The 13,722-nt window shown below is 43.9% G+C and overlaps 1 protein-coding gene across 14 annotated transcripts in view; it reads right to left on the bottom strand.

Annotated features, from left to right (window-relative positions):
* LOC112218811 (liprin-beta-2-like) overlaps positions 1-13,722 on the bottom strand; it is a 96,400-nt gene that overhangs the window by 48,660 nt on the left and 34,018 nt on the right. For 13 of the 14 annotated variants that reach the window (XR_006079375.1, XR_006079376.1, XM_042301704.1 and 10 more), the window contains exon 3: positions 10,600-10,823. Coding sequence is in view for 11 of the 14 variants with exons in the window: in XM_042301704.1 (XP_042157638.1) it covers positions 10,600-10,823 (224 nt within the window). In the remaining 3 variants the exon portion in view is untranslated. Of the gene's footprint in view, positions 1-9,738; positions 9,831-10,599; positions 10,824-13,722 lie in introns of those variants that run through there. The other variant, XM_042301705.1, reaches the window with a different exon arrangement.

The following is a 13,722-nucleotide window of genomic DNA, read 5'->3' on the forward strand; positions in this document are numbered from 1 at the left end:
TGACTTGTTTTAAGGACATTACATCAAAGTTGGATCAGCCTGTAGTGTGGTTTTCCACTTTCATTTTGAGTGTGACTCCAAATCCAGACCTCCATGGGTTGATAAATTTGATTTCCATTGATAATTTTTGTGTGATTTTGTTGTCAGCACATTCAACTCTGTAAAGAAAAAAGTATTTAATAAGAATATTTCATTCATTCAGATCTAGGATGTGTTATTTTAGTGTTCCCTTTATTTTTTTGAGCAGTGTATAACATTCTATTAGTTGCAAGAATTCTGTATTGTAATTTAAATGGAAAAAAGTTTTGCATCCGGCTTTGTTTTGCGTATCAATTCATAAACCACGTGCCATAGAATGGGTACAAATCTCTTCCCAACTATTTTGCAATTTATATGGCACAGCTGTCAGTTTTTTGGTCCTTAAATTAAATTGGTATGTTTTTATTTATCACTTTTCTTTAACCATTTATGTTCTTTAATACAGGGCCGACATACAAGTTCCTTACTTTTTCCCCTTCTACTTGCCTCTTCCATTTTTGTTGTAATGCTGCAATGAATTGGTTGTAATTTTGGTAGAGCAGACATTTCCATATGTCTGTGTTAGCTGCATGTGTGACAAAACTCCACCAGTCCTATTTATGATATCATTCACCTAAATTATACCTTTTTTAAACATTTCATAGAAAAATACATTTTTTTTAATCAATAAGTATATTTGAGTTTAACCACAATATTTGTTGTATTATTTGTTCTTTTCAGGTGGATTAAACTGACATTGCAACCAACTTTCTAAGGCTTGTTTAAAAAATAAAGATATTTTGGAGATGATTTCCTTTTCAAACAACCGAAAGTGAGCAGGTGTGATCTGAATAAAGGGAAAAAAGGCCATTCCTGAATATAGGATGAGACATTCCTACCAATTTACTAGAGAACCAGTTTGGATTTAAGTATAACTTTTGTATGACTGATGCCTTTAGTGAGAGGTCTAATGCTTTAATATTTAATCATTTCTGCCCTCCGAAATAATATTTGTTATATAAATAAGCAGTTTTAATTTTATCTGGCTTGCCGTTCCAAATAAAATTGAATAGAGTGACTAGTGCTGTAGAGAGATTAGTGCTGTAGAGAGATTAGTGCTGCAGAGAGACTAGTGCTGTAGAGAGATTAGTGCTGCAGAGAGACTAGTGCTGTAGAGAGATTAGTGCTGCAGAGAGACTAGTGCTGCAGAGAGACTAGTGCTGTGGAGAGACTAGTGCTCTGGAGAGACTAGTGCTGCGGAGAGATTAGTGCTGTGGAGAGACTAGTGCTCTGGAGAGACTAGAGGTGTAGAGAGACTAGTGCTGTAGAGTGACTAGTGCTGTGGAGAGACTAGTGCTGTAGAGAGACTAGTGCTGTAGAGAGACTAGTGCTGTGGAGAGACTAGTGCTGTGGAGAGACTAGTGCTATAGAGAGACGAGTGCTGTGGAGAGACTAGTGCTGTGGAGAGACTAGTGCTGTGGAGAGACTAGTGCTGTGGAGAGACTAGTGCTGTGGAGTGACTAGTGCTGTGGAGACAAGTGCTGTGGAGACAAGTGCTGTGGAGAGACAAGTGCTGTGCTGAGAGACTAGTGCTCTGGAGAGACTAGTGCTGCAGAGAGATTAGTGCTGTGGAGAGACTAGTGCTGGAGAGACTGGAGAGGTGTAGAGAGACTAGTGCTGTAGAGTGACTAGTGCTGTGGAGAAACTAGTGCTGAGAGACTAGTGCTGTGGAGAGACTAGTGCTGTGGAGAGACTAGTGCTATAGAGAGACGAGTGCTGTGGAGAGAGTGCTGTGGAGACTAGTGCTGTGGAGAGACTAGTGCTGTGGAGAGACTAGTGCTGTGGAGAGACTAGTGCTGTGGAGAGACTAGTGCTGTGGAGAGACAAGTGCTGTGGAGAGACTAGTGCTGTGGAGAGACTAGTGCTGTGGAGAGACTAGTGCTGTGGAGAGACTAGTGCTGTGGAGAGACTAGTGCTGTAGAGAGACTAGTGCTGGAGAGACTAGTGCTGGAGAGACTAGTGCTGTGGAGAGACTAGTGCTGTGGAGAGAGTGCTGTGGAGAGACTAGTGCTGTGGAGAGACTAGTGCTGTGGAGAGACTAGTGCTGTGGAGAGACTAGTGCTGTGGAGAGGAGAGACTAGTGCTGTGGAGAGACTAGTGCTGTGGAGAGACTAGTGCTGTGGAGAGACTAGTGCTGTGGAGAGACTAGTGCTGTGGAGAGACTAGTGCTGTGGAGAGACTAGTGCTGTGGAGAGACTAGTGCTGTGGAGAGACTAGTGCTGTAGAGAGACTAGTGCTGTGGAGAGACTAGTGCTGTGGAGAGACTAGTGCTGTGGAGAGACAAGTGCTGTGGAGAGACTAGTGCTGTGGAGAGACTAGTGCTGTGGAGAGACTAGTGCTGTGGAGAGACTAGTGCTGTAGAGAGACTAGTGCTGTGGAGAGACTAGTGCTGTGGTGAGACTAGTGCTGCAGAGAGACTAGTGCTGTAGAGAGACTAGTGTTGTGGAGAGACTAGTGTTGTGGAGAGACGAGCGCTGTGGAGAGACTAGTGTTGTGGAGAGACTAGTGCTGTAGAGAGACTAGTGCTGTAGAGAGACTAGTGCTGTAGAGAGACTAGTGTTGTGGAGAGACTACTGCTGTGGAGCTCTGGAGAGATGCAGCCTGGAGAGAATAGGAGAGGCTCTAGCCAGCTTTGTGCTGCTCAGTGCTCAGCTACGTTGTGATGTTTTTTTTTTACCCAGATCCCTGCCACCTGAGTCAGGCTACAGACTCACAGCTTCCCTCCTTACTCCCTCCTTGACGTGGAGAGCCAACTATCCAAACCCTGCCACCCAGAGAGACAGAGACAGAGGGAGAGGGAGAGAGAAACAGAGAGAAATATATGTCTGCTGCTGCAGCCAGGACCCCAGCATCTGCTGTGACTGAGAAAGAGCACCCAGCCAGCGCAAAGCATAGCAACAGGCTTTAATGTCAACCTAGACACAGACCATGCCAACTCTCTCTTTCCTCTATGGTTTCTCTTTTACTCTCTCTCCTCGACGGTGTCTCCTGAAGGTCTTTCCCACCCTCTCCTCTTATTAGCTTAGACACAAAATATACCTGAACTGAAACAGATTATGGTTTAAGATGAGAGGGGGGCACATTTAAAGAAACATACACACATCTCTCTCACTCCTGCTCCTTTTTAATCTACCTCTTCTTGTCTCTTCAGACCAATGCAGCAACAGCCCTTCTACCATTAGCTTCAGACTGGAATTCATTATCTTATAATGTCCCATTTCCTGTTTATGGGACCTTTCTCTAAAAATCACTCAGCCCCCTCCCCACTGCACCATTTGGCTGCCACTGACAGTTTCATGTACACACATCACAGAACACAGACAGAAACAGAAAAACACAGGGGGGGTGTGACATGTATGTAGGGCATGCTGCAACAGGCCTCTTCCATGCAGAGTGTAATGAATCATGGGTTACAGTCAGTGAGACTCAGACTCATACTGTGTGTAAACTCAATGTGAGACAGATGGTCCTCCTTACAGAGCTTGACTGCAGTAAAGTGAATTAGACTCAGAGCACAGTGTGACTGTGAGGCATGATGCCTTTAATACATTTCAGTGATCCCACGTATTAACACCCTACAGTGCATGTTACCATGGTCCTCTCTCTCTCTCGTTCTCCACCCTGGGCATTTCCTGCTTGACTCACAGGGGAGAAACTCAGCCACTTGGACAGGCAGCGGGAGTGTGGGTGGCTTGGGTATCAGAGACCACCGCATATGACACATGACATGTCCTCTCCTTAACCGCAGAGGCTGCGCAGAGAGACAACAATGCATACATACTGTACTGTATCAATTTCAATTCAATTCAAGGGCTTTATTGGCATGGGAAACATGTGTTAACATTGCCAAAGCAAGTGAGGTAGACAACATACAAAGTGAATATATAAAGTGAAAAACAACAAATATTAACAGTAAACATTACACATACAGAAGTTTCAAAACAGTACATTACAAATGTCATATTATATATATATATATATATATACAGTGTTTTAACAATGTACAAATGGTTAAAGGACACAAGATAAAATAAATAAGCATAAATATGGGTTGTATTTACAATGGTGTTTGTTCTTCACTGGTTGCCCTTTTCTCGTGGCAACAGGTCACAAATCTTGCTGCTGTGATGGCACACTGTGGAATTTCACCCAATAGATATGGGAGTTTTTCAAAATTGGATTTGTTTTCGAATTCTTTGTGGATCTGTGTAATCTGAGGGAAATATGTCTCTCTAATATGGTCATACATTGGGCAGGAGGTTAGGAAGTGCAGCTCAGTTTCCACCTCATTTTGTGGGCAGTGAGCACATAGCCTGTCTTCTCTTGAGAGCCATGTCTGCCTACGGCAGCCTTTCTCAATAGCAAGGCTATGCTCACTGAGTCTATACATATTCAAAGCTTTCCTTAATTTTGGGTCAGTCACAGTGGTCAGGTATTCTGCCGCTGTGTACTCTCTGTGTAGGGCCAAATAGCATTATAGTTTGCTTTGTTTTTTTGTTAAATCTTTCCAATGTGTTAAGTAATTATCTTTTTGTTTTCTCATGATTTGGTTGGGTCTAATTGTGCTGCTGTCCTGGGGCTCTGTAGTGTGTGTTTGTGTTTGTGAACAGAGCCCCAGGACCAGCTTGCTTAGGGGACTCTTCTCCAGGTTCATCTCTCTGTAGGTGATGGCTTTGTTATGGAAGGTTTGTGAATCGCTTCCTTTTAGGTGGTTGTAGAATTTAACAGCTCTTTTCTGGATTTTGATAATTAGTGGGTATCGGCCTAATTCTGCTCTGCATGCATTATTTGGTGTTCTACGTTGTACACGGAGGATATTTTTGCAGAATTCTGCATGCAGAGTCTCAATTTGGTGTTTGTCCCATTTTGTGAAGTCTTGGTTGGTGAGTGGACCCCAGACCTCACAACCATAAAGGGCAATGGGCTCTATGACTGATTCAAGTATTTTTAGCCAAATCCTAATTGGTATATTGAAATTGATGTTTCTTTTGATGGCATAGAATGCCCTTCTTGCCTTGTCTCTCAGATCGTTCACAGCTTTGTGGAAGTTACCTGTGGCGCTGTTGTTTAGGCCAAGGTATGTATAGTTTTTTGTGTGCTCTAGGGCAACAGTGTCTAGATGGAATTTGTATTTGTGGTCCTGGTGACTGGACCTTTTTTGGAACACCATTATTTTGGTCTTACTGAGATTTACTGTCAGGGCCCAGGTCTGACAGAATCTGTGCATAAGATCTAGGTGCTGCTGTAGGCCCTCCTTGGTTGGTGACAGAAGCACCAGATCATCAGCAAACAGCAGACATTTGACTTCAGATTCTAGCAGGGGGAGGCCGGGTGCTGCAGACTTTTCTAGTGCCCGCGCCAATTCGTTGATATATATGTTGAAGAGGGTGGGGCTTAAGCTGCATCCCTGTCTAACCCCACGACCCTGTGTGAAGAAATGTGTGTGTTTTTTGCCAATTTTAACCGCACACTTGTTGTTTGTGTACATGGATTTTATAATGTCGTATGTTTTACCCCCAACACCACTTTCCATCAGTTTGTATAGCAGACCCTCATGCCAGATTGAGTCGAAGGCTTTTTTGAAATCAACAAAGCATGAGAAGACTTTGCCTTTGTTTTGGTTTGTTTGGTTGTCAATTAGGGTGTGCAGGGTGAATACATGGTCTGTTGTACGGTAATTTGGTAAAAAGCCAATTTGACATTTGCTCAGTACATTGTTTTCATTGAGGAAATGTACGAGTCTGCTGTTAATAATAATGCAGAGGATTTTCCCAAGGTTACTGTTGACACATATTCCACGGTAGTTATTGGGGTCAAATTTGTCTCCACTTTTGTGGATTGGGGTGATCAGTCCTTGGTTCCAAATATTGGGGAAGATGCCAGAGCTAAGTATGATGTTAAAGAGTTTTAGTATAGCCAGTTGGAATTTGTTGTCTGTATATTTGATCATTTCATTGAAGATACCATCAACACCACAGGCCTTTTTGGGTTGGAGGGTTTTTATTTTGTCCTGTAACTCATTCAATGTAATTGGAGAATCCAGTGGGTTCTGGTAGTCTTTAATAGTTGATTCTAAGATCTGTATTTGATCATGTATATGTTTTTGCTCTTTATTCTTTGTTATAGAGCCAAAAAGATTGGAGAAGTGGTTTACCCATACATCTCCATTTTGGATAGATAATTCTTCGTGTTGTTGTTTGTTTAGTGTTTTCCAATTTTCCCAGAAGTGGTTAGAGTCTATGGATTCTTCAATTGCATTGAGCTGATTTCTGACATGCTGTTCCTTCTTTTTCCGTAGTGTATTTCTGTATTGTTTTAGTGATTCACCATAGTGAAGGCGTAGACTCAGGTTTTCCGGGTCTCTATGTTTTTGGTTGGACAGGTTTCTCAAATTCTTTCTTAGATTTTTGCATTCTTCATCAAACCATTTGTCATTATTGTTAATTTTCTTCGGTTTTCTATTTGAGATTTTTAGATTTGATAGGGAAGCTGAGAGGTCAAATATACTGTTAAGATTTTCTACTGCCAAGTTTACACCTTCACTATTACAGTGGAACGTTTTACCCAGGAAATTGTCTAAAAGGGATTGAATTTGTTGTTGCCTAATTGTTTTTTGGTAGGTTTCCAAACTGCATTCCTTCCATCTATAGCATTTCTTAATGTTACTCAGTTCCTTTGGCTTTGATGCCTCATGATTGAGTATTGCTCTGTTTATGTAGACTGTGATTTTGCTGTGGTCTGATAGGGGTGTCAGTGGGCTGACTGTGAACGCTCTGAGAGACTCTGGGTTGAGGTCAGTGATAAAGTAGTCTACAGTACTACTGCCAAGAGATGAGCTATAGGTGTACCTACCATAGGAGTCCCCTCGAAGCCTACCGTTGACTATGTACATACCCAGCGTGCGACAGAGCTGCAGGAGTTGTGACCCGTTTTTGTTGGTTATGTTGTCATAGTTGTGCCTAGGGGGGCATATGTGGGAGGGAATACTGTCACCTCCAGGCAGGTGTTTGTCCCCCTGTGTGCTGAGGGTGTCAGGTTCTTGTCCGGTTCTGGCATTTAGGTTGCCACAGACTAGTACATGTCCCTGGGCCTGGAAATGATTGATTTCCCCCTCCAGGATAGAGAAGCTGTCTTCATTAAAATATGGGGATTCTAGTGGGGGGATATAGGTAGCACACAGGAGGACATTTTTCTCTGTTAGGATAATTTCCTTTTGAATTTCTAGCCAAATGTAAAATGTTCCTGTTTTGATTAATTTAATGGAGTGAGTTAGGTCTGCTCTATACCAAATTAGCATACCCCCTGAGTCCCTTCCCTGTTTCACACCTGGTAGTTTGGTGGATGGGACTACCAGCTCTCTGTAACCTAGAGGGCAACCGGTGGGTCTGTCTCCTCTGTACCAGGTTTCTTGCAGGATGACAATGTCTGTATTACCGATTTCTTTGGTGAAGTCCGGGTTTCTGCTCTTTAGGCCAAAGGCAGATGACCTCAGGCCTTGGATATTCCAGGATGATATAGTGAATGCTTTTTGTTCCATAGAGTGTCCAATGTTGTTGGTCGTGGTTTGGCCTCAGGCCAGTAAGTGTGAGCAGAGCCTGCTGAGCATCTGGTACATGCCATTGGCTTGGGCGAGTGTGAGAGTGGGGGGTGGGACTGTTTGCCCACTCACTACCTGGGCGTATGTGTGGCTTCCATATCATCAGTGATGCAAATAATGCAACCGTTGTCAGAAACCAGTTTGGTAATCCATCTTGTGTGGATGTGCTCTGATCATGTTCCCAGCCGTGTTTTGAAACTGGAACAAGGAAGCAGAGTGCTACAGTGACTCCAGCACTACAGAGCTACAGTCACTGCTTGCATGGCTTGGAGGGGCTGACTGTGCACTCTGTCCTGCTCCTGGCTATGTTGACAGCTGAGTTAGACAATCACCAGGATAATGCTTTCTCTTTCGCTCTTTTCCATTCTCCCTCTCTCTATTAACCCCCCCCCCTCTCTCTACTAACCCCCTCTCTCTCTCTATTCCCCCTCCCTCTCTCTATTCCCCCTCCCTCTCTCTACTAACCCCCTCCCTCTCTCTATTCCCCCTCCCTCTCTCTATTCCCCCTCCCTCTCTCTATTAACCCCCTCCCTCTCTCTACTAACCCCCTCCTAACCCCCTCCCTCTCTCTACTAACCCCCCCTCCCTCTCTCTACTAACCCCCTCTCTCTCTCTATTCCCCCTCCCTCTCTCTATTCCCCCTCCCTCTCTCTACTAACCCCCTCCCTCTCTCTATTCCCCCTCCCTCTCTCTATTCCCCCTCCCTCTCTCTACTAACCCCCTCCCTCTCTCTACTAACCCCCTCTCTCTCTCTATTCCCCCTCCCTCTCTCTATTCCCCCTCCCTCTCTCTACTAACCCCCTCCCTCTCTCTATTAACCCCCTCCCTCTCTATTAACCCCCTCCCTCTCTCTATTAACCCCCTCCCTCTCTCTACTAACCCCCTCCCTCTCTCTACTAACCCCTCCCTCTCTCTACTAACCCATCCCTCTCTCTACTAACCCCTCCCTCTCTCTATTGCCCCCTCGCTCTCTCTATTTATGCCTCCCTCCCTTTTTTTCTCTCTCTCAAACAATCACTCCTTGTATAAGTCAAAGCAACAACTTTCCCTTTAAAACACAATCTTCCGCCTCGTGCTTAACGTCTGTGCCAGACCTGACCCCTCTCTTACGGTCTGACATTCTCTGATTGACAAACAATAGCTTTAGGTCAGCGATAACAAGCATCACAGGGTCTCTCTCCTTCCTGCCAATAACGTATGGAGGGATCTTTATCACATTTCTTCTGTGGAGGGGCTCAGCTCCTCAGAGAACAGTGTGTTAAGATAAACTGAGGAGTATGTGTGTTTGATCTAGCTCCTGGCCAGTAGAGAGGAGAGAGGGAGGAGAGGAGGAAGGGAAGAGGGAGAGGGGCGACCGTGTGGCGTGTGAGACCCCTGCTGTATAGAGAGAGCAGGGCCTCTAAAACAAGAGCCTTTCATTGGCCACTTAGCCTCGCCAACAGATTGTTTACCGCAGCCTCAGCCAATGACACGACTATAACAACGCACATCAATAATCGTCTCTATGAACTGTGGCAGTATCATCATGTGGTTACCATTTCCTAAATATGATCCAAATATGTTAAGTGCCTACATACCCTCGTAAACCTGGTCATGAAAAACCTTCACAAACAGCCAACAAATAAAGAAAACAACTCAGAAACAAGCGTGATATTCATAAAATAATCTATAGTCTAAGAGCTAGATGTACTGGTTATAGAAAAGAGCAGAAGCTCTGAACTTGCCATTTAGAAACCAGTTCTACCTACCTACCTACCTACCTACCTAATTACAGGTTATGGAAAACGAGAAAGCCCCCTACTTCTATGTCAAAGATAAAAATACTACAGTAAATATTACAATATACTACAGTCTGCAAAAACACTACAGTAAATATTACAATATAGTATTTATACTATAGTAAACTGTAAATACTACAATAAATTCTGTCATGTTTTTACAGTGAATACTACAGTAAAGTCAGCAAAAATACTACAGTGAATACTATAGTAATGCTACCATAGTATACACTATAGTATTTTTTCATGTGGGAGTGAACAGATGAAGAATTGATTCAGACTTACCCCCTAACACCCCAGAGTGCTTCAGGAGTGTTGAGGTGACCAGACAGACAGAACAGAGCAAACAGAGTGAGTGTAGTGAGTAGAGAGAGTAGAACAGTGAGTGTGGAAAGTAGGAGGAAAGGAAGAGAGGAGTGATTAGAAAGAGGGAGAGCGGGAGAGTGGGGAGAGGGTGTAGGGCAGGAAGTTGAGCTCAGTCCTATTAGGAGTCTCTGAGGAACACATTGAGTCTTTCAAACACGGCCAGCATTAGTTCCCAGAGAGAGACCAAGCCAAAATAAGACCTCTTCACAGTCCCAGTCCCAGTGAGACAGAGTCAGACACAGTCTTTCCCAGACACAGTCCCAGACACAGTCCCAGACACAGCCCTGCTAAGACCTAACAGCACCCAGGAATAGTTCTAGGTCTGTTCAACACTCCTACACAGCTGCTGCCATGAATCAACCGTCTCTCCTTCAATGTGTTACAAAGAGAGAGAAAAAAGAACCCAATGGTGTATAATGGAAAGCTTTTGACAGCAGACAGCTGGCTGACTTTTGTACAACTTTTTGGAAGTTTCTGCCACATCTGTGAATCCCAGGGATAACATGCCTCAAGTAGAAGTAAATCAGACCACATATTTACTGGCATGCAAACAACCACGACACTATCGACATCATGCCACGTCAATAATAAATAGTGCACTGCTAATGAATAGGACGTTTTTGGATACTGAGCAAATAATGAACTAATGATATTCTATATTATCTGTTTATAGACTATATTGTTAGACACAGAAAGATTACTATGGTTGCTAGAGATGGTTGACAAAAGTAATGGAGAAATACAGTTTCCATAGACCCAGGTGTGCTCCCTGCTACTCACCGAGCCCCTATCTGAGCCCCTGTCCATGTCCAGCCAGTCCATGAGCATCTGAGCAGTGCTGCTAGGGACCTGGGCCCTCAGGGTGTTCCTCTCCTCCTCTCTGGGCTGCAGCTCCAGGGCCAGCCTCAGGTCCTCAACCAGCTGTAGAACCTGCAGGGGCCCTGCGCTACCTGGGGAGCCCAGCTCAAACAGGCCGTTGGTGTACTCGGCTGCAGCCTTGGAGCCTGCCGGGGACAAAGGACAAAGAGTCATTATAGTGGACAAGATTGTATATCAGCATAAATATCTATAGCAGAATCTGACCCAGTCAGCTCCCTCTATTTTATACTATACGTCCATGTGTCACCTGTATCGGCTCACTAAGCTAATGTCTGTTCCAGCTTCATCATTATCTGGGAGCTGGAGAGCAAGTTAAACTTCCTCCATAAACACTCAGACATCTGGAGCATGTTAGCGTATCGTTACAGTATGCTGCAAGGAAACCATTTGAACACGGATTCCATTGAAGACGTCCAAAATCAATCAACTGGAAAGAAACCTGCCTGCTACCATTGTGATTTGATCCATGTTGTGTTTTTTTACTTACTGGCTCTCCAACTCTGTTCCTGTAGGTTAGCAGGGCTCTCCAACCCTGTTCCTGGAGAGCTACCATCCTGTAGGTTTTCGCTTCAACCCTTGTCTTGTGCGCCTGATTCTAATAATTATCAGGTTGATTATTAGATTAATCAGAAGTTAAAACTGGGGTTAGAGCGAAAACCTACAGGAGGGTAGTTCTCCAGGAACAGGGTTGGAGTTAAAACCTACCTACAGGAGGGTAGCTTTCCAGGATTAGGGTTGGTGTCGCACCCTGATCTGTTTCAACAGTCTTTGTGCTCGTCTCCACCCCCCTCAAGGTGTCGCCCATCTTCCCCATTATCCCCAGTGTATTTATACCTGTGTTCTCTGTTTGTCTGTTGCCAGTTCTATTTTGTTTTGTGATACCTACCATCATTTGTCCCCTTGCTCCTGGCTGTTCTATACCTTGCCACACCTCTCTGGATTACTGACCTCTGCCTGCCCTGAGACTGCCTGCCATTCTGGACCTGTTGCACTCTTTCTGGATTACTGACCCCTGCCTGCCCTGAGACTGCCTGCCGTTCTGGACCTGTTGCACTCTTTCTGGATTACTGACCTCTGCCTGCCCTGAGACTGCCTGCCGTTCTGGACCTGTTGCACTCTTTCTGGATTACTGACCTCTGCCTGACCTGAGACTGCCTGCCGTTCTGGACCTGTTGCACTCTTTCTGGATTACTGACCTCTGCCTGTCCTTGACCTGTTGTTTGCCTGCCCCTGTACTAGAAATACTTTTGTTACTTCGACACTGTCTGCATCTGGGTCATACCTGAGACCTGATAGTTGGCGTTAAAACCTACAGGAGGGTAGCTCTCCAGGAACAGGGTTGGAGAGCCCTGGTTTAGAGCAACAAGTGGAAGGTGTGGAGCCTGAAAGAAGAGAGCTTACATTTGGCAGCTAATCCCAGATCATAGAGAGGATCAGAGCAGCAGTGTATTATCATGGCATCTTAATGCTCCAATACACTTCACCCTCCCTTTTCCTATTAGCCTACTTTACACTAGCATCAGATTGAGGCAGAACAAGCCAATATATTTCCTTTGTTTTGTCATTATGTAACTAGAAATGATGTGACCTATAGGATAGTCCTGGAAAGAGGACATTGATAAGGCCATGGTAAAATACGTCATCTGGTTAAGACCAGGGAATGCCTATATGCCCTAGAAGCCTGTGAGAGTGTATCTAAAATGATCTGAAAATGACCTCACCATTCCTATGATACTGGGGTGGGCCATAAGGTCACCTGGGCCTGTGGGCAGAGGCGTTACATGTTTCTGTCCTCCGGCTAATACGTGTCAAACTCATTCCACGGAGGGCCGAGTGTCTGCGGGTTTTTGCTCCTCCCTTGTACTTGATTGATGAATTAATGTCACTGATTAGTAAAAAAAAACTCCCCTCACCTGCTTGTCTAGGTCTTAATTGAAAGGAAAAAACGGTAGCCTTGGTAGGACTAGCCTGATCCCAGATCTGTGTGTGCCGTCTTGCCAATGGCCAATGTCATGACATGCAGCACAAACAGATCTGGGACCAGTCCATATCCATGTATACAAACAGCCTTCTTTTCACTAAAAGAAAAACATACAAAGAAACTATGGTACATTGAGTGCATGCTTTGGTTGGCTTGACTTTGAGGAAAATTGAAGAAGAACACGATGTAGAAAAAAACCCAAGATTTTCCGTAAATAAGCCTGTGCCTGAGGGCCAATGCCCATACAAACACAGAGAGGAACGGATTATTCACGCATGCTCAACTGCATCCCGCTAAAAATATCATAACTATGGGTATCTACAGCCAAATAGCCCTGTTTATTGTTCATCTAATATCTAGTATATCATCAGCTTTATTCAGATCACAAGCCTGATACAAAACATATTTGTTCAATAAAATGCCTGAAACAAGTTGCCAGGCCAGCTCAGTTCTACAGTAGTGTAGAACGTACTTCTCTTTGTGTGAGCATGGTTTGGAGTTGGTTGAGGTTTCCAACTACTATGCATATAACACATTTTTATTATCCTAAAATAAATTGACAATAAGTGAAAAACACAAAGAAACCAATTATTCAACTCAAGATTATAATAATAGAGTATCTCTCATCTGATTCAGATGCTCCAGCAATAACCAGTAGGTGGCATATTTTCAAGTCCATCACTGTTGCAGCAACTCATTACCTGCATATTATATTAAATGTCAAGTGCCTTTCAGAGATATTTCCAGCATATACTATTACGGAAAACGATGTCCTAATACTCAAATGTAATCAGACCAGTATCTCAAAATATGGCTGATGATTGGGACTAATGCCTTGTTGATGATTGGGATTCCTTGCAGTAATTACATTTAGATTCTATTCTATTTGTAGTCCTTGAAACTCAAGGCTGCATATGAGATAATGTTTGGCAACAGTAAAGTAATTAACTTTAATTGTTATTGACCAGATCTTATTGTGGTAATAGCAATGATTAACTTGTGAATATCCTGATTTAGACCTTGAGGTTAACTTGTTTTCACCT

This window comes from Oncorhynchus tshawytscha, linkage group LG19, assembly GCF_018296145.1.
Source record: "Oncorhynchus tshawytscha isolate Ot180627B linkage group LG19, Otsh_v2.0, whole genome shotgun sequence".
In the NCBI taxonomy this organism is placed as follows: Eukaryota; Metazoa; Chordata; class Actinopteri; order Salmoniformes; family Salmonidae; genus Oncorhynchus; species Oncorhynchus tshawytscha.